The sequence below is a fragment of the Coptis chinensis genome, chromosome 3 (genome assembly GCF_015680905.1).
Source record: "Coptis chinensis isolate HL-2020 chromosome 3, ASM1568090v1, whole genome shotgun sequence".
In the NCBI taxonomy this organism is placed as follows: Eukaryota; Viridiplantae; Streptophyta; class Magnoliopsida; order Ranunculales; family Ranunculaceae; genus Coptis; species Coptis chinensis.
The window spans coordinates 8,870,696-8,897,299 of record NC_141458.1 but is presented as its reverse complement, the minus strand read 5'-3'; the positions used below and the strand labels follow the sequence as shown (position 1 = coordinate 8,897,299).

General features: G+C 34.6%; 1 protein-coding gene and 1 long non-coding RNA gene across 10 annotated transcripts in view; one reads left to right on the top strand and one right to left on the bottom strand.

Moving 5' to 3' along the window:
• Nucleotides 1-10,195, top strand: part of LOC147507759 (uncharacterized) — an 85,106-nt gene extending 74,911 nt beyond the window's left edge. For 2 of the 3 annotated variants that reach the window (XR_015217787.1, XR_015217786.1), the window contains 2 exons: nt 6,342-6,587; nt 7,712-10,195. This is a non-coding gene — a long non-coding RNA (uncharacterized LOC147507759). The remainder of the gene's footprint in view (nt 1-6,341; nt 6,588-7,711) is intronic. The other variant, XR_015217788.1, reaches the window with a different exon arrangement.
• LOC147507758 (glucan endo-1,3-beta-glucosidase 14-like) overlaps nt 1-22,251 on the bottom strand; it is a 54,174-nt gene extending 31,923 nt beyond the window's left edge. The window contains exons 1-4 of one of the 7 annotated variants that reach the window (XR_015217781.1): nt 21,711-22,137; nt 19,812-20,851; nt 18,941-19,049; nt 17,909-17,947 (exon numbers count right to left, since the gene is read on the bottom strand). Coding sequence is in view for 6 of the 7 variants with exons in the window: in XM_086600448.1 (XP_086456574.1) it covers nt 18,963-19,049; nt 19,812-20,851; nt 21,711-21,771 (1,188 nt within the window). In the remaining variant the exon portion in view is untranslated. Of the gene's footprint in view, nt 1-14,787; nt 15,038-17,641; nt 18,017-18,308; nt 18,328-18,802; nt 19,050-19,811; nt 20,852-21,710 lie in introns of those variants that run through there. The other 6 variants (XM_086600448.1, XM_086600449.1, XM_086600446.1 and 3 more) reach the window with 6 other exon arrangements.
• Nucleotides 22,252-26,604: the final 4,353 nt, after the last annotated feature.

Here is a 26,604-nt window from a genome sequence, read left to right as displayed (position 1 = left end):
AAAAAAATGGATTATTTGAATATACCATTTCCACAGATGAACACGCCTACTCATTGCTTGCATTCGAATGTTACTGGACAAGTAAATGAATCCATCATTAGGAAAAGTTCTAATGATTTAGTTTGCAAAGTGCCAAATTGTTGACTTTGTATGGTGAAAATCAGTTCTATCCACTACAAGAAAAAAAGTTTTATATCACTGTTAAAAACAGACACAAAAAGTCTTTTGTCACTGTTTTTTTTTCCCAAAACCGTGACGGAGTAAGAGTTGTTTATTTTTTTCCCAAAACCGTCACAAATATTTGTTCCAGACTAGCCTCTCTCTACCATAAAAAATGGTAACAACTGCTCAAAAACCGTCACAACAAATCATATAATTTGTGACGGTTTTAAATAAACTGTTATGCATTCATTCTTTTGAACGGTCATAAAAAGTACCATTAGTCATGACGGTTTAGGTAAAACAGTAATATGTATATTTTCTTTTTCAAAAAAAAACATAGTGAATATTTGTGAAAACAAAAACTGACCATTCCACATTAAATTAGACCTACATTTCATATCTCGCGACCGATAAAAGTTTTATAAACAAACAAACATAATCCATTAAATTTCAAAATGGTATTTACAAACACTAATTCAAGTGAAGCTTTACAAAACCAAGATCGACTTGGATAAGCCGATATATGTATTTGAATATAAATCAAAATTAAACATATCCCAATAGAATAGAAGCGTGATTCATCCTAACCCACCAAAACACAACCCATTTGTGGATGAAGCCAACAAACTCGCATCCTTGCTAATAGCCTACACCTTTAGCATAACTACAGATTTAGTGATAGTACACAACAAGATGAGGACTACATTACCCTCAAGATAGCTCCCTCCACAACTTCGATTCTCATATTCATCCCGCATGCAAAACAATTAGCGAAAGTGTACGCCAATGCTATTGTATCCTAAAGTGAAAGTTTTTCATATTTAAACTAGCCAAGATCAAGAATCACCATGTGAAACAAATGAAAAGTACATTTCCAAAGTAATGAACAAGGCAAAATCACTTACTACGTTTGGGCAATTATTTATCGTAAAAAATTTAAGCAAACATTAATGTGAATGGGAATGGCAGCGCTAATTTTAATGACTAAACATTCAATGTATGATATAAACTTTCTTTTTGCACATTTAACCTTTAAATTTAACAAATTCTAAAATGGATGTTAAAATAATGCTCATACGTATTATAAAAAATAAAAAATAGTCTCCAGTTCTAACTTTAGTCTTCTAAGTAGTTGCTGTCAGCTAGTTTCCTAGGATGGGATTTCTTTCGTCGTCAATATCAACAACTAAGAGATGCTATATATGGATTAGAACCAAGCGGTCCTTCAGAGTACAGTGTGGGAAGGTAAGCCTTGTATGCTAGAAAGTAGCGTGAAACAAAGTCCCTAACCTGCAAAATTTGCAGAAAAAAAAAGTGTCTTAAACCCGCACAAATTAACACTTCCAAAATCTAGGATGACAAAAATTCAGAGCAAGAAAGTTTTCAATCAGGTGATCATTGCAGCTTTGAGACAATAACGTTCGGGCATTCATAATTCAATCAAGCCAGAACTTAAATAAAACAGCTTCTTCATTGCCTCTCTCATCGACATTCCGGTTTGCCTTCCTCTCTCATAGCAATCTCTGCTTGCAAAGTAACCACGAACTTATGTTCACAATGCTTAAAATAATGTTCCAATGCACAAAGGTTTAAATAAGTTTTTGAAGGATTTAACCATACCTGTAATCGCCATTGGTAGACGCAGCTTGGCTCCTTAATCTTGATAACTGTCCAAGCATTAATGAACTTGTCCCATGCATCATAATAAGCTTCAAGGTTTCTGTTTACAACCTCCAGCTAGAAAGTGAAGCATAATTCTAATCAAAATCCATTTGCATTAACATGTTGAAAGTGTTATGCTCCTATATGCACTAACACATTAAGTTACTTTTAATGTTAACCTAATCTCAAAGACTCCTTACTTGTGGACCGACAGCTTTAACAACTTCGTTTGGAACGGGTTTAAAACCAATCATCCAACCTTTGAACAATACAACCTATATTGACACCCAAAGAGCAAAAGATGTGAGCATAACAGGGCATGATGAAATTCAAATTTACATACAAGTCTTGCATGTTGCTATCTTAACAAGTTAGTGGCCCTTTAACCTCCTCGCCATGTTGAAGGATCGGGCTCTATCTCCCTTCCCACCATATGCATCAAGAATTTCACGAATAAGTAACGTTGAAATAATGTGTATCAATAAGCAAACAACAATTGTGTTGTTTGTTAGTACTTACTTTTATTATATCATGGTAGCTTCATCTTCATACCTAAATATCATAAGCATAGCATAGAGTTAATACTTGAAAGATATGTGTCTATAGAGAAGATACCAGTTTGAACTTTTGTAATTGAATTAGTAGATCGTAACTAATGCTAAGTGCATAATTAACAAGCATGTAGGGAGCATTACCCTTTTTAGTCATTTTAGTTAGACCACTCAAGTGTTTCAACCGATAATGGTAGATCATGGCTTCCAAAGATTTCCTCAGAATCGAGAATGCAAATTCACATATAAAACAAAAAAATCATCACAGCTTACACGTGATACAAGAATTGAGAATGTTCATATAGATACCTCCAATAGAGTATTTCCTGGATTTTGCTCCTCATCTTAGCCTCGCAATGTATACGGATTGCATTTAGAAAACAGAGACAGAGAAGAAGAATGTATATCGAATCGCAAGTATCTTTACCCGATCCTCTAATTAAATAAAAATCATCGATCAAACTGGTAAGTGACTTCCCCAGTAATACAATTAAAGCCAATTTAACCAAGAAAAGAACTTAAAAAAATTAAAAACAACCAAATTAAGTTTTTCAATTCAGCTTTCCAACTTCCAAGAATTACCATTATAGCAACTTGATTAAAGGTACATCACATAGTTAAAATGATAAGCAGCAATATTGTGAATGAAAAGAAAAACGGGGAATAAGTGAAAATGAAAAGGAATCACAAACCCACCCAAAGCAAGAACCTTGAAGCCTCATGCTCTAGCTAGGGTTCTACACAATCTGCAATATCGTAGTTAAGCTTTCAGACTACCATAAATCTCACCAGCCATACCGTCGAATTTGAAGAAGAAATGAAGAGAATGGGAGTAAGTGTTGACTGCCAATGAATGAAGTGATGGAGATGAAATCCAGAATCAAATGCTCTAATTTAATAGAAATAACAAGGAAGAGAGGAGAAGATAAAGATAAGAATAACTAACATGGTTCAATTGATCGTTGCAAAGCAATCCTCTTTATAACCAAGATCAGAACACCGGTCGCAATCCTATTTCTTCGTTGAAAAAAATGAAAGTGTTTTTGTTTGTTTTTTGATAAGAGTGGTAGAATTTTGATACCGTACTGGTGTAGAGTTAGTGTGTGGACAAGCCTAGAATTTTTTCGAGTTGTGAATCGTGGGCACTTGTTTCTAATTTCTTACGTCAACAGTTTTTAACAGTGACAATTAATATATACCAATTATGTGATTGTCGTGTTCGAAACAAATATTATCCACGCATATACGCCTGTCTTTAGAAAAATACCATATTTGTGACCATTTCGAAAACGTACGTCACAAAAAAAAAATTTTAAACAGTCACAAAAACCCTTTTCTACCATTTGTGACCGTTTCAAACATAACAGTCACAAATAACATTTTAAAACAGTCACAAAAAACCTTTTTTTTTCTACTAGTGACCACACACCCATGGTGCCGTCTTAGCAAAGTGCATGACAATTGACATCTCCTTAATCTTCTCCCTAACCAATTCAGGAGATTTATTAGAGAATTGCTAGCGTCCTCACCCCTTTCAGGGGTAGGACCATCCTATCTCTAATTAAGACAAGAAAAGATGACCAGAAAATGTTTAGACCGGGTGGTTTTAAAATCATATTTTAAGTGGAGTTTGACTTCATATCATTAAACAAGAAGCAGGAAAAACATAAATGGATTAACACCAACGAGATTCCAGAAGACAGAGAATGGATTTTTTCTTTTTGATGTTTCAACTTGTCTTCTTTAAGTTGTTTTAGTTTTTTTTCCTCTTGTTTATTCTATAACAATTATCAATTTTCTTGTAATAAATTTTAGCCTTCCATATTTAATCATATTCTTTCAAGATTCTCTTTAATTCATAGTTCTTCCAAAAATATAATATTCTTACAACAATAACAATCCGCCCACCAAAGCATCTGAAAATTGAACAAACAACAAGTCAAATAAATGAAATAAGTAAATGTAAACCTTAAAAAGGAATAAAGGAAGTGATTGCTCTTTTATGCCTTGGACCAGATCCAGTAGGAAAAACAAAAGAACCTTACTCAAATGGAATTCAAGCGATAACCGGCGGACGGTGCAAAAGGGGAGATCATCACCTTACGTGGCCCGTATTTGAGACTTGGGAGAGGGGCAGTGTACTTTTGTTTGGAGGAGATGACAGTGAGTCAACTCACTTGTTGATATTTGGTCTTTATGGAGAATCTTTCGGTGGATGAAAAGAGAAACTCTAGGAAAGGTCAACAAGTAAATTCTTTTGTCACATATAGAGGTAGGATGGTCCTACCCCTGAAAGGGGTGAGGACGCTAGCAATTCTCGATTTATTATATGTAGACATATTCAAGAGGTATGATAGGTCCGTCAATTTTGTATTCAATGCAAGTATGTCCCTTTTATACAATCTTTTAGCTATTGCTCACCCACCCCAATATTGATCACCCTAAATGAGTGAGTTTGTGTTGAGTATATAACTATGGGTATCCCTTCCCATGTTTGGAGAGAACCTTTAAGGAGATCCATATGATAAAAACTAAAATCTGGAATATTTTTCTTCTTTGAATTTTGAGCTAGGGTTAGGCATACCCTTACATGTATTAATATAAAAATCTTTGGTACGCTTACCAGGCACTAACATCTGGAATATGTGTTTATGCTTTTGTGTGTAACATCTGGAATCTTTGGTTTCATTCCTGTATAGCATCAACATATATGGGACAGTGTTTATTTATTTCGTTAGAAATGTGGGTATGAATATAAACATACTTATGCTTTCTTGCCTCTTTTGCCCACATGTCTTTACGTGTTCTCGAATATTGGTGAGATAATTATATAAGTTTTGAAATTTTAAGATAGTGTATGTTTGTGAAGAGTTATTCGAGATTTTTAAGGTTGGTTGTTTCAGTTTTTGCTCTGTTGGTTATAATTATTGGGTATAGAGCTATTTTGGGATTGTCGGGATATGTGATCAATAATATCACGTTCGTTTTCATAGCGGTTTGCTTTTATAGGTATATCATTTGTTTTCTCATGGAATTATTTAGGGGGAAATGGAAATTTAATGGAATGCATAATTGAATGAGAAGAAGTAGTAGAATAGGAAAAGCCATGTACTGTTTTATGTCATTGTGTTAAATTTTTGGAAAGTGTAGTGTTGGAAAGTATGCAAAGAATGCAAGAATAAAGTCACAAAGTGCCATCGGAAGAACTGGATGGGTTGTTTTCAGTGTAGCAGAGTCACATAGTTCCTTCTACTAATAACTGTCATACTTAAGCTTTGAACGTTAAGAACAAAATAAATTGTTACAAATGTCATTATGCAACAAAAGCAGTCCTCTACTGCTGAGGTTAGCATCATCCTGTAGGTCGTTGCATTAAATACACCAAGAAGAACAAGAGTGCCAGGCTTCTTCAATCCTGCTGAAGAACCCTTTCTCAAACAAGCTCTCCAGGTCCGTTGCTTGGTACCCCACTTATTATTACTCCTTCCTCCGATTTTCTTCATTCATTACTACTAATAATATTTTAATTTTTTGTCTCATTAAATTAAATTAATAAAAAGGGACCGGATGCGACTTTCCTTGTCTAAAATCCTATATCTTTTGAAGCATATGTAATTACTTGCAGCTGTGGAGAGTCAATTGGTTTGGGAGAAGATTAAGTAACTCATTGTGTTCATCTGTTTAAGATCTAAGTTGAGGAGAGTCAATTTCAATAGGACACTACATGAATACAACTTTAAATATTTGCAAATGGTAAGTAGTTATTCTTCACTCTTCTTGACTTTGTTACTTGGTGATTAAATGTTTTTAATGTACCGCTGAAAGGAAGCATTATTTTGATATAACTATTGAATCAGCTGAAAAGGTTGAAAAGCTTCTTGGTTGCTTCTTTACTTGCATTACCTTAAATCTATTTATGAGCTTCTCAGTTTGGTTTATTTATGAGTCTGTTCTGTCTTTCTTTAGAAGGTGTTGGAAAATCTAGATAGCAATGGTAATTTCCCTGTCTCAGTTACAAGATGACTTTATGCCTGCCACCAAGCAAGTGCACTATGCAAAACTACAAGGTTATATAATTGCAACAAGGTCACTAGCTTAGATCCAAAGTTAGGCTGTACAAATAACAGATGACCTTTGAGGATTTCGGAAGCTTTCTACATAATAGATGAAGTAGTAGCAACATAGCCAGCATCGTCGACATCCACAACTCAGGTAACAATTTATCTTTATGAACGTTGGTATTTTTCTTTTCAATCAGTGGTTGCCCTCATGCGGATTTTATGTCGTCTCATATTTGAATGGGTTTTAATTATGTTTTATCGCTTCTCATATAGTAGGTAGGTGTTGGGGTTTCTTTGCAATTTAGTGTCACTACATACTTGCATCAACAATGTGAGAAATGTTGGTTGTAACCTTTCTTTATCATCTGATTCTAATATGATGGAGAACCCATATGGGAACAACTCAGCATATCCCCAAACACCTAATGTTTTTGTGTATTTACTGGGACTTGACCTTTTCGCTATATGGGATCTACCAATGCACACTCACTATGGTTTGAAGCAATTCTTTTGCCGTTAACATCCTTCTCTATTTTTTGGGTCTAATGACTCTCAGGTAAGGCCCCTATTTTTAAGCTTATCTCAAAGTGCATTGCCATCTTTACATTCCTATTCGGCCCATATGATTTTTGTATTGGGTTTACATTAATGAAAGATTGTGTACTCCAAGACATTATCTTGCTAATTGCATGTAGGTGGCATTATTAAAATACGCTTCTTCAAGTCGTAATAAGAACATGGGTATGCCTCTATAGCCAATCTTGGTGCTACCTAAAACACAGGGTTGGAACAAATTCATATCTTTATAGTAGGTTAAGCTTTATATATTTTAGGTTAGAGCCCAACTCTTAAATGGCTTTAGATGTGAATGAAGTGGATCGCATTTGGATAAGTTCAGGTATACATGATTCTATATGTTCTCCCAAATAAGTATGTCCAAGACCAACTATTGCTCATAAAATCAAGTATACTCCTTTAGCTTACCAAGGCACGCAAACCAGATTTTACATATGGTGTACCATGTTAGGAAAGACTTTCCAGACCAATCTCATAAGCAAAGTCCTTGATTATATCTTTCTCTAAGCTTCAAAATAATAAAGGGATTGATTGTCTGATACTACTAATTATAAGGTTCATGTTTTTCCACAATTCTTCTTTTGTAGTCAGTACATTTATGCTCTATTGATAAAAAAAAAACATTCAGGTTAGATAGTACTCAAATTCGTTGAATTTATCGTTTCAAATTTTAATATATGCAAATGCTTTTGCATGCAGTCATGGCGAAGAAGAGGAAAATGCAACTGAGGTTGTGAGATATGGAATGGTGGATGAAACAAAGGCAAGTTGTGAGATATGGAATGGTGGATGAAACAAAGGCAATTTTCATCACACTTGAGACATAGAGTACATCAATTTTAACAAGAAAAGTGGGAACCAATTGGTGAAGAGATGAGATAGAGCTAACAAAGATTTGCCTGTGTTTCGATTTAATCAAGAAGGTAACATGAATAACTATAGGCATTGATAATTCACTTAGGTTTCTTATACCCTAATGTCAGGTCAACAATACGTCGACTCCTCAAATTCAAGCACCGCCAATATGTTCTCTAAGAGGTGTTGTCTTCTACACGACCACATTTTATTCAATCTACGTCTTCTTTTAGTTGTGCATTTTCTTCACAACTCCATAGAGCATTTTCTCTTTTCAAGGTACTGTTCTAGCATATTGTTCTTGATTGCTTAATGGCTTCTTAGATTTTTGGGGTTCTCAATTGTTGTGTTTGATTGTGTTCTTTATGGTTAATCTATGGTATTTGGATTAAAGTTTTAGTAGATTGTTTAATTTCTTTTACACTCATAGACAATGTTAGTATCCTTTAAATTGGTTTATGAAAAGTAGAAAAAATATATAATATAAAATGAGGAGTTGTGGTGTCTAATGGTGCATTTAGATTGATTGTTTCTTTATGGTTTGAATTTCGTTGAGACCAAATTTGGTTTTTTATAAAAGATTTGACGATTGTATCGTAAGTGTATGGTGTGACTAATTAGGCACTTTTGATGTGAGAGAAACTGATCAAATCTCAAATCTTTTTTTTGGGAGTGTACTCGACATGTAGAATGAACAATTTATATATTGATATTTAAGCGGCTCTTTTTTCACTTTGTTTATTGTCTTTGGGTTGTTTGAAGTAGTGATTTTATTATGTTTGTATGAAATGGTAACTTAGTGTGTCTTGGGCTTAAGGCTCCAAAGTCTGAAGTTCTGAATGTTTTTGTCTTAGTGTGTCCAAGCAAGGGCCCTAACTTAGTTAAAACCTAAATATATACCAACGACATAGCAATAATATAAGTTTATTTACTCATGCATGTAATCCACTATTCTCTTTGTTGTTGTTTCTTTGCATGCCAAGTGAGGATGAGATATTTTATTCTGTAATCGGGATTTTTTCATCTGTACAAGTATTTCTGTTATTAAGGGATTTTGATTTTTCATGTGTGTATGTGTGACATTATTTTTTATGCAAGGTGATGCAAGGACCTTACATGCCTATATCTTTCAGCCTTAACCATAAAAAAAAAAACAGTGTCAATAATAACGTAATGTATCATCGCTACGTGGCAGATCATCCAAAAAATCCGGCTAATCATAATTGTCTTGGTCAGCTTCACTTGGCCAACTACCCCAGTAACTGCTTACAAATCGAGCTACATTCTTGCTATTAATTTGTAAAAACACGGGTTGCGCCTTGAGCATTTATCTTTTTTCTATTAAAATATTAATTATGTTATCTTCCTGACAATTCTTATGAAAGAAAGCAAGACTAACTGAAAATTATTACAAGATCTTGGAGAATTGTATTGCCAAAACTCTTGCAATCCTTTATAAACTCCTTCTCATGTTGTTGTTGGGCGCTTCAATATCCTTTTGAAACATGTTTTCTTTTTGTGGGATTGTTATTGGGCATAAGTTTTAACTATTTATTGGATCCATTAAGCCTAATCATTATAAAGGTGTATTGTGCTAATAGTACACTCTGTTTTGCTGAAATTTTGTTCAAGTCCATTAACATATGAAGTAGGTATTTAATTATGTGTATAATTTCTTTTTATCATGTAGTTTGCTTACCTTTAACGTCTTCTACAGGTTGATTACATCAGAATTGCATTAAAGACCAAGTTTGTTTTCTAATTTAGTTGTGGAGTGAGTTGAGCGACCTTCTCATCCAGTGGTCCATGAACACTACTTTATTATGTTATGATGACAAGTGATTTCTTACTCCTGGGAAATGTGTGTATGGGCTGGCAGAACCATGTTTGGCTACTACCCTAATCTCAATTCTCAACTAATACGTACAAGGACTAGGTTATCCGTGTATTTGGCTAAATGTTATCTACCTAACATTTAAAGGATTTTTATTTTACAATTGTGTGTCAAGTAACTGGACATTTTTAGTATTAGTATTAGTATTTTAGTCCATGAATAGTTTATTTTAGTCATTTCTTAATAAACAACCAACGATTTTTACAAATTCTTATGTACGTGTAGGTATATATTTGTCATTGCAACAATTTGTGAAATATTTTTTTGGATGGGTAACATCAAAGAAATCTATTTGCAATGTTTGATGCTACTGATATTGGGTTATTGTGTTTGTTCAATTATTAGTTAACTAGAAAAGTGTGGACTTGGGGTTTAATACTTTGTCGCTTTACTTGCAAGTTCTTCTCATATTGAAATATAGACTTTAATAGACCTTTGATTTGTTTTGTTTTATTTTATTTGTTAAATACATATTGAATGAGGAATGTGAAACCCCATTTGATGGAATTTAAAGATGACGTGAAGCTCCAACATGAAGCTCCATCTTTATAGGGTTGACTTGCTAAAGAGACTCTAAATAATTGGGTCTTCATGCCAAAAACAGAACGTACCAAAACACAGACGGTTCCAAAAGAGTAGTAACTAAATGCATCCAAAACCAAAAAAAACTTACTCATACACCCACAAGCAAATTATAAAGGGTCCGGTTCCCGGGACTCATATTTTTTTTACTCAAATTTTAATCAATTTCTTGACCATCAGATTGAGTTCATCCAAGGGTTTAAATTAGAGATGAAAAACCATTATTGCTTTCTGTAAGATGATGTCATGTAGGATCCATTTTTATTTCTGAGGATTGCTAGTGTCCTGACCCTATAAAGGGGTAGGACCATTCTCACCCGCTAAAAGACGAGAAAGAAAACAAGGGTAATGTTTCAACCCGTGAAATCTTTCCAAACTTAAAACTTGGGCTTAAAAAAGAAAGAGGAAAAAAGAAAAGAGATTGAACAGAGAGAAAAACCAAGTTATCTTCTTCGTTCTATTTTTTCAATTTTTATCTCCAAGACTATCGAACAGGGTTGCGAAGAAATAAATCCCGACAAGTCGGCAACTACCGTATTCCTTTCTTCTAGTTCTCATGACTTTGAAAGCATCCGCCCCCAATCAAATTTCATTTGGTATGTATTCCAGATAAATAAATTTCTCAACAATTGATAGAAGAATTTTCGGTTGTTGTGACTTTGTTAAAGGTGTTTACTTTGCTGTGAATTGGAAAAATGTTTACTTTGTTGTGATGTTTCTGTATCTTCTTGTTCATTTTTTTTAGGTGAATTTCTTTGGTTGAGTTTTATTTTTGTGTGGCCGGGTCTTTAGCTCAAATTGGAAGAGCACTTGAGAAATTCAAGACGAACTTAAATATCTCAAGATGATGGTGGTTCAAATCCACCAAGACCCACTGATATCTAAACCATAGAACTGTAACTCTGTAACACTATTTCACTGTACACAAAAAAAATCACAAAAGTATCGTATCATTGATCATGAGAATTAGAGAATTAGTTTTTTACAAAATACTTAGTGTCCATATTGACATCGTCACAAAATGACTCTTGCACACTACAAAATTTACATCTTCTCACAAAAATATGTCGATTAATTGTATTTGTTCTGAGGTCTCATTTGTTATTTCTTCTTCTTTAAGTATAAGGAGTCCATAAATCTTCTTCCAATCACCATTCACCAATCGTTCACTATCACGCAGTTTACTTCTATGTTTGTAGTCATCACCATTTTCAGTTCATGAGAGCACTCGATGGTTGTTGTTGTTGTACCTACAAGATATTCAAATTGTAAGTAACAAGCATCAGCTAACTAATAGCCCGTGTCAATAAAAGGCTATATAGAATTGTAAACTTGTCAAAGGTCTCACCTCTTTACAACTCTTGATGTTGTGGCCAGGTTGTTTACAATGACTGCACTTGTTTTTTTTCTTTTCCTGCTTGGCTCACTTCCACCACAGTTTTGATTCTCTTAGATGGTCGACCTCTAGAACCTGTGGATACAGGATCGTGTCTTTATTACGGTGGGCGCCATGCCTTCAACTTGATATCCATCTTGAACTTTTTATGTGAAGAACCCGTGACATTATCTAAAGATGACAACTTCTCAGCGCTTCTTTCAAAATCTGTTTTACAAGTATGTACTTGTCTTTGGATGTACAACCTTCTTCAGCAAGTTTGATACAGCCCACACATATAAGTCACTAAAGCATTTCGCTTTAAACTCTAGATTATCCTCGTTTACTCTAGTAGAATTTTCATAAACGATATCCAAAGATTTTGCATCCTTACTCCAACGCTTTCAAAGACATAGTGAGGTGGGATCTCATACACACCTTTTGCAAATAGAACAACCATTGCGTGTTCGCACGAAAACCTTTGAACTCATTATAGATGACAAATACAAGAAACGTTGGTTTTAGTCAACCCACAAACTGTATTCCTTCGTTCTCTTTTTTACCGCTTTGGCTTCACTACCAACTCTTGCACTACATGTATTTCCTTTTCCCCATCTAGTCAATCTGTACCTCTATTACACGAAGGAATTCGTAATATTTCCTCTTGGAATTTCTTGAATATTCCAAATGTGTATATAGATGCCATCCGAAGCTTCATAAAGCGACGCGTTGTCTTCAAATATGGGGATTTTTGGCGAGTCTCAAAATCTGCTTTCTCTTCATCATTGTATCTCTTTTGTAGAGCTAAATTGTATTGATCTACTTAACTCCTTCAAACAAGTCTTACGGTTTACATAATCATCGAAGAAAGAATTTATGCTTTCACTTCGTTGAGACGCTTGACATTCCCGCAAAAAGTATTATTCAAGCACACCGAACCCACGCGGTAATGCGACATTCGAACAATGCTAAAAGCCATTCATGATCACCAAGCTCATATGTTTCAATCAGTTTTTTTCCACCGTCTTTTCGAACTCGCCGACCGTCAATGAATCATAAATGCACTTGTTAAACTCATACATGAAGGTCGGATTGGCTACACAAACGGTGCCCAATTTCTCGTGTACTTTCTTCAAAATATGCCACAAGCAAAAACGATGGCGTGTTGTTCCCCCGAAAAACTTCTTTGATTGCTGCTTTCATCGCCTGGTCTTGATCCGTGATAATGGCTTTAGGAGCTCTTCCTTCCATTGCAATCAACCATGTTTTAAAGACCCAAACAAAAGATGGTATAGTCTCATCCGTTAGTAAAGCACATCCAAGCAACACTGATTGCCCGTGGTGATTAACTCCTACGAATGGGGCAAATTTCATGGAATATTTGTTAGTCAAGTATGTAGTGTCAAAAGTAACAACGTCACCAAAGTGTGCATAAGCCATCCTTGACTTGGCATCTATCCAGAAAACATTCCTCAAGTGTCTCCCTTCATCTAGCTCCATAGCATAAAAGAAGCGAGGATTTGAAACTTGTGTACGCAGAAAAAATTCATAAATGATCTGCGCATCCCCAGTTGACATTGATTCTCTCTTTTCTTTGTCACGAAAATTTCTAAGATCCTTATCCGTGAAAAGTCATTTTTTCACTCCACCCGATTGCTTCACCATTGTTGCCATGATCTTCGGAACACCTACTCCTACTGATGAGAGAGTTCTAATTACGTTCTTTTCCGGTGTGTTAATCTTCTTTTGTGATCTGAAAAAGCGTGAACTATCCGGTTCCACTTCATGATTATGCTCTTTAACAATATCAAGCAAAATCCACTTTCCATTAGTGATTCTCTTCACCTTCATCATTGCCTTTACACAATCTGTCCTTGTGTTCGGTCATGGGTTTTCAACTCCTTTTGCAAAGACGTTTTTTGCCTTCTTTAGAACACACATAAATCCTACCAATCACATCATTGTTCGGTTTGAATGCTTCATGTGTCGTCTCACTTAATACTAAAGCCAATAATCTTCGTGATAGTCATTGTAACATTTATAAGTTTCTTCTTCGATTCAAATTCCAAACCAACATAGGGATCTACTAGTGCATTCTCATTTTCAATAACTCCTTGTCAATTTCACCGTTAGCTTCTTCCATGTAAACATTAGTCTCTTCACTTCTAATGCCGTTGTTGAAGATGGACTTCTCTCAAGAACCACGTTTCCATCAATGTATATTGCATCATCCATTATTGTTTGTTCAAAACTCAAGTGTCTTGAACTATCCATGGCGCCAACGTAATCCATATACTCTCATTCAATATAGATAAGATTAAAAATTTAGTAAATTATCTAAATTCTATTTCATTGATGATAAACTGAAAATAAACTTGCTAACTAGATACCTGATAAGCACAACATTGATTCAAAACAATAAAGTACATCATTGCTAACATTTTTTTTTGCTCAACCAAAACAAGAACAATGACTGCAATAAATTGTTCCTAATTAAATATGACTCAATTTCGATGAAATTCAATGGGGACACTCAAGGATAGGAGATACAGAGGAAAACCCAAACAATTATCAAATAGAAATGAGAGTGCCATCATCCAAGTTAAAGCCTCATGGCAGTAGCTACTAATTTGAAATATTTGATGACTGAAATGTTCAATCTTTTTATCTCTGTAAGTGGTGTTTGCTTGCTGGGGTTGCTTTGATATCCACTGCGCTACGCTTGTGCCATAGCAATCCCAAGTGAAACTACCATTTAAATTTTTCTATAATGTATACCAGTGAAAATGAGGGGAGCGAAGAAGCAGACAAAGTACCTCATACAAATTACCTTTTTCCATCAGGTTGTCTCGTTTCCCGCCACTGGCTAAAACGCTCAAGCTTTTTTTTTGAGTTTCTTTTTGTTTTAAGCTTTTTTTTATGAGTTTCACTAATTAAAATGGTAAACTTATGGAATAGGTCAACACGTATTTTATTTCGACATTTAGCGGGTGAGAATGGTCCTACCCCTTTAAGGGTCAGGACGCTAGCAATCCTCTTTATTTCTTTACCTTCTCTTTCATCGTCTTCACTTCTATCATTCTGTGAAGAGTAAACCGGCCAGCAGTCTCCACTTCACACTGCTTCAATCATGGGTGTACGTATCGGACGACCACCAAATTCCTCGAGAAAAAAAATTCAAATTCAGGACTGAAGTTGAACTTGACTACGCAGTTTGGTTGATTGGGAATTGAAGCTGCTGGGTAGTAGCATCCACCAAATAAATCCTTGAAAGCAACACCTTGGCCAACTCCATTACTAAAAAAAGATATCTCGCTTCCTACAAAACGATAAAATCTTCATAAGTATATGAAGCGAGAAACAACTCCATTCCTTTAACAACTTCAAATCGGCGAAATAAGCTCTGAATTAACATAACTCCCCATCTAATCTAGGAGGCAAGAGTATTGAAACTTCCTGAGCCTTCCCAGTCTCCCAGAGAGAGAGTATTGCACGTGTCTTTCTATTTCAGAGTGCTAAAATGGCTCAAACCAAATCAATCTCCAATATCCTTCTACCTAAAAGAAGAAAACAGTAAAACTGGCTAACCTAAGAATTAAAATTGGTTTTTGTATTTGACCCTTGTATGTGACTAAGCTTCACAGATGGAGAGGAAGAGAGGAACTAACATAAATTGGTTTCATCCTTTTCCCCATTCTCTACTTCTACTGGCTTATTAGTTGACTGAAATACTATGAGGTATGTTTCTTTTGTATGAATCTTGAGTACTAGGTGATGCACATCGGCACATGAACAAAAATGAAAATGTAAGAGGAATTTAAGTAATCTGATATAAGCAGTGTGAAGTGAAGTGGAGAAGAAAGAGATTACTGGTTTTTACTCTTCACAGAATAATAGAAGTGATGAAGATGAAACAGAAGCTAAAGAAATAAAACTGGGTCCTATATGATGTCATCCTACAGAAAAACAATAATGTTTTTTCATCTCTAATCTAAATCATTGGATGAACTCAATTTGATGGTAAGGAAATTGAGTAAAACTTGAGTCAAAAAAATTTGAGTCCCAGGAACCGGCCCCAATTATAAATGTGTTGTATGTGTTAATCTGTTTATATGAGTCTTTGCACAGGAAATTTCACATATCTATATCTATTCCTTTCTCTCACGTACACATTCAAATTGGAAAAGTCATTAAACTCAAAATTTAACTGTTGAAATGATTTCATAGTGGAACTTGTTCACTTCACATTTTTTACAAAACAAAATATTTACTATTTTTTTTCTTCCCTTACATAAATTAAGTAAATCGGCACCCGTTCAATGCTTAGTAAAGTGTATATTAAGTTACATAAATGATCTACATTGTCTATTGATACAAAAAAAAACAACATTTTAGTCTAACAAATTATTGGCGATGGAAACTTTGATCAATTAATTTACTTTCTAAGCTTCAATATAGTTTGAAAGTAAGATTTTTGATACATAATAAGAAACTTTGATCAATTAATTTACTTTCTAAGTTTTTTTGGAAGTAAGACTTTTGATATATAATAATAAAATGGAAAAAAATTATATAAAAACGGTCTCCGTTCGTTGAACGGGTCCAAAAATCTAGTGGAAATAATTAATATGGGGACTTACCAATAATATTGTTTAGTCATTTCCGCTTGATACTTGTCCATGCCTAGTAATCTTTTAAGATGACTATTTAATTTTATTTTATTTTCCATTATTTGTGTGTAGAAATTTATTATATATATCAAAAAATTATTTGTTGTATCTTCTATTCAATCAAGTGGTCAATCAAATTGAAATGGAACACTATGCAAATTTTGTCACACCAAATGTGTGATTCAGACTCATCTCTTTGGGTTTTATATTTTATAAAAAAAGAGAGAAATTAAGTCATAAACAAATACTATGGTAAATAAATTAAATTTAAATTTAAATTAATTGCCAATTAATTTTGATTAATCGCTATAAACTATTGGAACGATTTGCTACCGATTAACGCTTAAACTGCACAGACTACGTGTAAAAATATAAAATTTAAGATTATGACGATTTGGTTTATACCAGTGTTGGAGGGGGTCAATCCACGTCGTGGGTGTTTTGTGTGTTTGAATTTATGTTTAAACTTTGGAGAAGATGATTGAATTAACTCAGTGATCCATTGTACTCTAAATGATTTGAGGCGCAACTTAGAGTGTGTTGTTATGATGGAAACACTGTGGAAAGGAAAGGAAAATAAAAATAGTCCACATTTTCCATAGTTTTTAAAGTATTTGTTTACCCATGAAAATGAAATGAGTCTTTCCATAGGGAAATAATATCATGGAAATGGAAAAAGTTTTGTATCCTTAGCTCACCCCAAAAAATTTTGTGGAAAGGAAAAGAAATAGATAGTTAGAGACTTACTACTAGCACACCCAACAATATAATTATTCCTTTACATAGCTTTTGCAAACAAACATGATTATTCCTTTCCCTAGTTTTTAGTTTCATTTTTCTAGTTTACCAAACACATACCATTTAGAATTATTTCATTTCCATTCCATTCCATAGTGTACTACCCATTTTATTTTCTTTACTTTTCAAGAGCTAAAATTTAACAAATACACCCTTAATAAAGAGGTGTACAAGTCATTTCTTTTGTCTGTACGCGGGTTAGATGGTCCACCCCTAAAAGAGGCAGGACGCTAGCAATCCTTGTCAAATCTTTATCAATATACCTAAACCTTTCCCAGCAATTAATTATGCTGAATTAAATCTTGCATAACTTGCCAGCCTGCACTATTTTGCACGCAACTAATCAGGCCAACTTCCCAATATTTTACCGATAAAATTACTTCAAATCATGGCTCAAGAGATCTTAACAAGTTAACAGCAAAACTTAGTATATACCACAAGTACTGACATTGAGAAGTGAGAACCACGTTAATTCCAGTTCAGTAATAAACTCTTTTAATTATATTTTAACCCGAGAGAAAGTACCAGGCTATCAAGAGTCAAGAATAAATAGTCTGTATATTAAAAGGGAGAACATAAGTTTCTTTTGAGCTATGGTATAGTGTGGCACTGTGGCAAAATATATGAATGTCACCGATGATGTTACAGACCTAGATCTTCGTCCACTGTTCCCACCATTGACATTTGAGATTGTAGAGAGCAGTGATGTGCAAAGCTTGGTGAAAACTTTGCTTTGTGTATATGTTGACATGGGAAAATTCCTACAAGAATATGATCACCACATGGAAACTGTAAACTCCGTCCAATTATGTCTAGCACAACTGCATAGGCTTTACCGAAAGATAAAACACAATAACTGAGTCAGTTAGTACACAATAAGACATGGAAGCGTTTGGATTGGCATCTAGTACGATTCATCGGTGGCATTTCTTTTGCAATAGAAACTTTGAATGTAGGAAGTTCAGTTCAAATCGAACCAGATCTCAAAGACTGGCCAGAAGGTGCATTTACTGAAAAACAGAAAATGGGTATCTACAAGCAAAAGTAGTAGAAGAGGGAGAGGACTTCAACCTCTCCCCCCTTCCCAAAGAACGTAATCACTCAACTTTGATATCAGTTAAACATCCAATTCAATCTTCATCTGAATAACCAGAGAAGATAGGTAACACAGGATAAGTAACAAAGCATTGGATGGTATCAACAATAAGTCGATCTTTTTGTAGATTTACCAAACAGCTCATTTCGAAACTAACTACAACTCTCAAAGTTTACATTATTTTAAAAAATAAATAAAACCCTCAAATGTTTACCAGACTAAATTTAATCTCAGGAACCCATTTCTCAAGTATTCAAACTCCCACAAAATTTCCAAATTTCAAAAAACAAACAAGCATTTAAGGGTATTACAGTTCTGCTGCAAATCCATTAGGTCTACTTTGTAAATCCAAATTTTCTAATTACCTTTTCCAAACGTTTGGAGGGCCATGAAACACCACATTTAGTTTTGAAGTCCAAAAAGACAAAATTAAATGACTAACCAGCAGGGACCACTCATATTATCTAAAACTAATCCCAAGAGAGATTTTGAAAATGATCAAGAAGGTATACGTCGAAGATTGAAAAGTAACTATACGCTCAATATCAGCAAGAAGTGAATGGTGAATGCAAATATTACAACATCACATAACCAAACAGGTTGAGTAATTTTCATATTTAGTAATACTTTAAATCAAATAAAGAAACGAGCTTTGCACCTTTAAATCTTTAATAATTAAATCATTGTGTCAAAATTAGGAGCACCGCCGTGAAACAAGCAGCCAACCCCATGAAGTACGAGAAACAGCAACCCTGAGCTTGCATATTCTGTATGTTGAAAAAAATCACAATCAAATAGTGAAGTCGGAAATGAATGCAAAAAGAATAGATATACATATTACATAAAGACACGAAAAGCCGGTGTAAATAAAACGTTAATTAGAATTTTTCAAACATCTACTTTAGACTGATTTACACCCATGGAGATGCTTTTAAGATGGGTATAAATTCTCTACATTGCGTCTCCAAGACAGGCATGTATAATTAGCACTTGTCTAGCTTGACAGGAAGTATTCAATTAGCTTTATTCTGGCAACTTGTTACTACCTATATCTATTTGCTTTATCAAAGTACGGGCGACTTTTGGAATATAAATCATAGAAGGACAATCATAACAAGTTCTACAATTGCACACACACAGACAAGTGGGTGCTAACTGTTAAACAAAAAACTATGGTGTAATCTTTTTCAATACCTCTTGATACTAAATCCATCCTGTGGACTCCTTATTTTATTTTATTTTATTTCTTTGATTAATAAGCAAAGTATCTTGTAGAAGGGTATCAAGTAAGAGTAATCCTACTGAAAAAGCACAGAGGCGGCCTAATATATATTAATTAGCTACAAACACAAACGGACAACAAAACGATAGCCTACTATCGACATGTATACTCCCAACCAAAACATATGACCCTGAGACCTGAGTAAATAATATATCATGACACGAACAGACTCCGTACCCAAAACGTGAAGACTCCTAAATTTATTAAAATTGACATAAAAAAAAAATAGTGGAGAGGAGACACCTGCCTTTAAATGGGGAAATGCCGGAGGTGCTGATGAAGATTTGATACCAGGAAAACCAATGTCATAAGAGATGCTTCCATCAGGTTTGAACAGCCCAAAATTCCTTTCAGAGGTTGCCCCAGGCTTCAAATTTTCATTAAATAAGGCAAAAACATACGCCCTCACCATAATATGTGGCCTGAAAGGGGTACCTTTCTTTAGAGCGAGACGTTTACGTAGATTAAAATTGTAAGTCCTTGCATGCTGAGGGGTGGCGACTGCTTCATTTTCATCCCCATGAGAAGCCCAACCCGTCTCAGAAACTATGACTTCCATATGTTTAAATCCAGCGTCTTGTAAAGCAGCATAAGATGCATCAACCTGAGCGTCGAACATATTATCATAGTGGAGTTTAGTCTTCGGATCATGAACCCCGGGATTTGGCTCAAATAGAGCATAATTAAGATTGATATGTTCCGGATCACTCATGTAAGCCAGGAACGGGTAGATATTGATGAAGAAAGGAGAACCAATTTGTGAGAAGAACTGTAAGAGTGGCTTCATATACTGAACAATATTTTCCCTAAAAATGCATGAAGATGGTGGGTAGGAGTTAGAAAAGACAGCCTGTGAATGCGCAGTAGAGATCTGAATTAGATGAGTTAAACCAAGCTTGTCAACAGCTTTGTAAATGTTCTTGACTGCACCGAGTAATGCCTCTTCAAGTTCCTGATCACCACCTCCCAACACCTCATTGCCCACAGTAATTCCACGAATAGGTGTCTCGGGAAGATACGGCTGAACATTATCTTTGACCCAGCTCGTGGCACGGTCCTCATTGGCACTCATGTCTTTCAGGAACTCGTTAGGGACATTAACTACTAGTTCAAGCCCAGACCCTCTAAACGCCTCAAGGACACTACGATCAGCATCATAGATCCTAACATTCTTTATCATTGCTTTTTTCAATAGTGTTACAACGCTTTCAGGTGAAGGGATATTGTTCGCAATCCTGCCATAATTTATTCCATAGGACCCCGTGAATGCATGAACTGTCACAAGGCCTGCAATATATTGTGTAAAACAGCTTATCTAATCAGCATTCACAAAAGGAGATTTAATGTAGATGTTTTGAATTTTTCTTGAAAGAAAAGAAAATTATTATATTGCCCAATTTAAAACAAACTCATAATATTTAAGAATGAGAGTGTAATATCCATAAAATTCCCCCAATTTTTTGTACAGCAGGGTACGTCGCTATAGTTAGAAATAATACTTAGAAATTAACATCAAAGCAGCTTGTTCTTGCCGGTTAAAGTTAGAAATAATATTTCACAACAGCAGGGGACTTTGCTATCGCTAGATGGTGATCTAGGACAATACAAGCGTAATAGATTCACAACTTTAACAATAGCATCAAGATACGTAAGATAATAAATCAAGTCTCCTACAATACACTATCAAACAGACTCAACAAAAAGAAAGAGCAGGTTAGAAGACGCGTGCTAGATAAAACATGAACTTGAAAATTTCCAGTGCAGGACTTAAAGCATAAAACATTAACCTAGTGTATGTCGTAAAACAAGATGTGTTATCCATTTAACAGTAGAATTACCTAGATAAGTTAACAAACGGACCCTACAAGTCGATCAACCGTCCGAAGAAAAACATAGGAATCACATCAGAATTTGTTCAAGACCAAAGTAACTCTATTAAGTCGATATACAATAATTTAAATCGGCACTAAGTTTTCATCATCAAAGGTCTAACGAAAAGAAACCAATTAATTCACTCAAAAAAAGATCTGTCATTCAAAAGAAAGAAACTAACAATCAATTTCATAGACACACCACAAGTATAAATATGAAAACTAGTAAAGGATCATTGAAACAACTAAAAGCTTGTAAAAAGAAAGAAGCATACCATTAGGAGAGGCAACGAAGTAGAAAAGAAGAAGCCAGTAGACAAAGTGTGAAATCTCCATTGCTTTGTTTGACAAGAAGATAATAGTAGTAAACCTTGAGTTAATAATAATAATAATAATAATAACCTATTCTCTTTACATGCCATAGACCAAACTAAAAGAAAATATTTTTATGCCATTTTAAGCAATCTTGCCTCAAATATACAAATTTCATTCTACCCATTTCTATATTCTTTCTTACTTTATATTGACAAGTAAATAAATGGGGCGGTGAAAAACGTTTTGCCGCCACTAAAGGCGGCTGAAGACTGAAGACTGATTGAATTTTGAAGGTTGAAGTAGAAGGGTTGATGAACTGATCAAGGACAGGGGTGGTTTTTGTTTGGGGGGGTTTAATATTATTCTTTGGCAGTTACTCTTCTTCTTGCTTTATTTTATTGCTTTATTTTAGCTGCTTTTGTAGTATTTGTATTCTCCTTTTTTTCAACTTTTTAGGCCATTATGATTTTAGACTCCTGTTTCTATTGGATAGATTCTGCTGATCCACGTTAGACGTTACCATTATATTCTGTGTTGTATTGAAACTTCAAAGGGAAGATAGTGAAAGCTGGTAGGTCAGAACATTTTTTTGGACTAATCTTTGACAGTTTGACTATATAATCACTGAGTGTGAAATTCAGACACTTTCGCCCTAGCCCAATATTAACCGAGATAGCTTGAATAACAAAGAAAAATTAGATTCCATGGTAGTGTCATGATGCTGATCAATAAAAATAGACGATTTATATAGTGAATTTATGCGACACTTTGGTACAATGGTTTGGACTGATTACTGGTGCGCTAATGTACGAAATTGTCATCGTGTAAATCTATTTCCTGTCAAATTATATCGTACGTCACTAGTCGGTGTATATGTCGAGGCAAACTTATCTTTCTTTAAAGTCTAAACAAGGTGAAGAAGAGGGAAAGGGTCCCAATCATCTACCCTTCGAGACAAGAAGTCATTTTCGAAGTAAGGATCAACAAAATTTACGACATGTCATTTTTCTTGGCCATGTAGCAAAAGAAATCAATTTGAGTTTCCACACCTGCCCGCAAACACATTTGAGAGAATTTGTTGAGTAAATATTAGCCGACAGCGGACTTGTATATCAGTATAGATATGCTGCACATTTGCAATCTTAGAATTGTAAATAGGTTTAAATGTGCTAATTAGGGTCAGGATGACATGTATCATGTATATGCAAATCCAAAGTGCATCCGTCCATTTTCTTGAACTAAATCCTTATTTTCCTATGTGATTATATGCTTATCACTCCCCTAATTAGAAGAAAGGTCTATATATATACACTGCTAAAAAAGCTAAAACGTACAATTGAAGGTGTTTGCGTCATAATTTGAAAACACAATGAGTGGCAGTGCCATTTCAAAATCTTCGAATAAGATTCATCCAAGAACACCATATTGGGTCAACTTTGAAGGGAAGAAAAATACTAGTGTGTTGTGATCCAATCTTTTTTTTTCGATAATTTGAGAATAATATATCTCTCATTAACATTGATTTGTAATACTAATTTTGGAGACAACACATGCATTGGATACACCTAGATTCCATGAGCTTCAACTCCAATTAGTAAACACAAGCAGCAAATGAACACAAGCAGCAGCTGGATCTCATGTTTACGCAGGTTGCTATCTTGGTTATTAACAATGTTCTAAAAAACGCTAGGCTGTAGTCGTAGTCGGAGATTGGGAGATCATTTGTGCTTCATTTTAATTCTAGCCGTTAAAGTCTAGGGCTTTTTTTTTTTTTCCTAATATATTTCCTAATATATATATATATAGTAATACACACCTATACTACAATAAATTAAGAAAATCATTTACCATAACTCAAAAAATAAATACAAATAAATATACTTATTACAAAAATGCGTAATAGTTGAAGAAGATCGACTTCATATAAAAACATAATATTTTTTTATAGTGACATATAATTTATATTGGACTTTAGACTTTTAAACTCATTCAAATCTGAAGCCTACACGGGTCTTTAATTTTCAACATTTAATCATTAAAAAAAAAAAAAAAAAAAAAAAAAACTTTACTGGATCCTAGAGGCTGATTAGCCCGCCTAATCGGTCCACCAATATTTTAAACAATTTGGGCCTAGGTGAGTTGGTTGGGCACTGCCTAACACCTAGATGGCTAGATGCGAACGCCCCCGATAGCACTAATTCACACTACTACTACTTCTTTTCTTTTTTTTTTTTTTAACTTTTTTGGGGGTATAAATTATGAACAGTTACCACTATAAATTTTTTTTTAAGCAAAGTTAGGGGGGGTATAACATTGGTTCTTAATAGCACCAGCAAAAGGCACGTGCAACTACGCATGTTTGCAATTGTGTAGCCGCTATTGTTGACTGAATTTTAAGATAGAATATTTTATAATTACATTTCTTTTCCTTTTTTTTCGCTAAATACTTGACATATATATATATATTATAATAATATAGTAATACACTTAGAGTCCAAACAACATTTTGGAAGAGTACCCATATGAGATGAGCTAAACGCCCATTTTGCAAGATCATGGGCCTCTCCATTAAAACATCTTCTTAACCAACTGAAACATAAATAATTAAATTTACTAGAAATTCTAATAATAGCTTTAGCTATGTTTTGTAACAGCCAAGCCAAACTGGACTCTTGGGCCTTCAAGCTGTTGATGACATTGATGTTATCACCTTCAAACACAAAATTTCCCCCTCCTAGATGTTTTGCGAGCTGCCCTGCTACCTCAGCTGCTAGAAGTTCACTCTCTTCAGCTGACTTTGTCTGAAATCTCCTTACTACAACAGCTACTAGATATCCCTCCTCATTCCATGTCATGGCAGCAGCAGCACCTGACAGAATTCTCTTATTGAAAGTCGCATCAAACTTGATATTTACATAATCAACTGAGTGAGCTGGTTGACACCTACCAATAGCCAAACTAGTATTATTACCACTTGTAGAAGTGGTAAAGCTTGTATGTTAGTGTGGTTATTGCTAATTCTATTTACAGAATTAAAACTAGGGTTAAGAGTCTCCCATTTGATTTTAGTGCCTGTCAGGATTGCATCTCTGTCCAAAGCCCCTTTGTCAAACTTTTCTAAGTTTCTGTTGTCCCACATAGCTTGTAACAAGGTGCAAGCATACACCCCCCAAATTTGCTATATCAATGTCTTTGTTTTCACACCATTCCATGATTTCATCCACCCATCTCTTTGAACTCCATCCATTATAAACCTATGTTCTTAACCCTAGTGGTGAAGCAAACCACAAAACTTTAGCCCAGTCACACTTAAAGAAAATATGTTCCTGGTTTTCTTCCTTTCTAAAACAAAAGCCACACATGGTATCTGTATTCTTTATCCTTTTCTGTATTTTCTCTCTAGTAGGCAAAACATTCATATACATCTTCCACAAGAACACTTGTTCTCTAACTGTTACATTTGCTCTCCAAATTCTTCTAATAGTTTTAGGTTGGAAAGTTAAGTCACAAATTAACTTCCCATTCCTTAGCTTTTAGCATATTGTGGGCAGATTTGACAGATAATTTACCCTTAGTGTCAGGCCTCTAAGTTAACTCATTATCCCCTCTTTCTTGGGGTCTGATATGTGTCCCTTTAATAAGCACAGCCAGTATTGGGTCAAAATCTTCGTCTATTAACTGGTCATTCCACCCAGTTCCATCTGCCTTCATCAGATGTTTGACTTTCCAATATTTTTGGGCCCCACAGGTGGGTGTAAGTCCTGTAGTAGAATAGTTTTATCATAAAACATCAGCCAAGAATCAGAGAAGACTGAAGTATGAGCTCCATCTCCTATTGTCCATATAGACCCTTTGTTCACAAGATCAAAACTCTTATTTATCCCTCTCCAAAAATAAGAAACATTATAGGGTAGATTTTGTTCTTTTCCCATACCTCTCCTACCATAAGCAGTATTGAAAGTTTGGTACCATATAGAGCTTTTGTCTTTTAAAGTTTGTCTTTTGTTTAGCCAAGAGAACCTTATTTATATCTGAGAACTTTCTGAAACCTAGTCCCCCTAGAGACTTAGGCTTACAAAGTTTATCCCACTCAATAGTGTAGATACTCTTTGATTCATTATATCTATGCCACCAGAATTCTCTACACACTTTATTCATATTATCACATACAGATGCAGGCAGGGAGTAGGAAGTCATGGCATAAAGAGGAGTTGTTTGGGTAACAACTTGTATGAGAATCGTTCTTCCAGCTTGAGATAAGAGTCTGGCGGCTCTCCATCCTTTTATATTTTTATGTACATTATCTACATCAATTGGTAATCAAAATCAGTTTTTTTTTTATCCGTAAGTAAAATAGGCACACCAAGATATTTCTCCTTATTTGTAAACTCTCTCATCTTTCAGAACCTTCTCATAATCTTTTTATGTTTGACATGTACATTTTTACTAAAGAACGTACTTGATTTGTCAAAATTTATCTGTTGGCTAGAGGCCTTACAATACTCATGCAAAATATTTTTAAGAGTATCAGCTTCATTAAGAGAAGCTTTAGTAAAAAGAATTAAATCATCGACATATAATAAATGGGCAATAGGCGGAGCATATCTTCTAATCTTAATACCATGTATCTAATATTCATTTTCAACTTTATTTATCATTCTAGATAAAGCCTTGGAGATAATAATAAACAAATAAGGAGATAATGGATCTCCTTGTCTCAGTCCTCTCTGGAGAAAGAATTTATCCAAAGGAGATCCATTTAGTAACATTTTGAAAGAGACAGAAGATAAACATTGATTTATAAGAGATCTCCATCTTTCACTAAAGCCCAGGTTTTCAAAAATATTGTTAAGA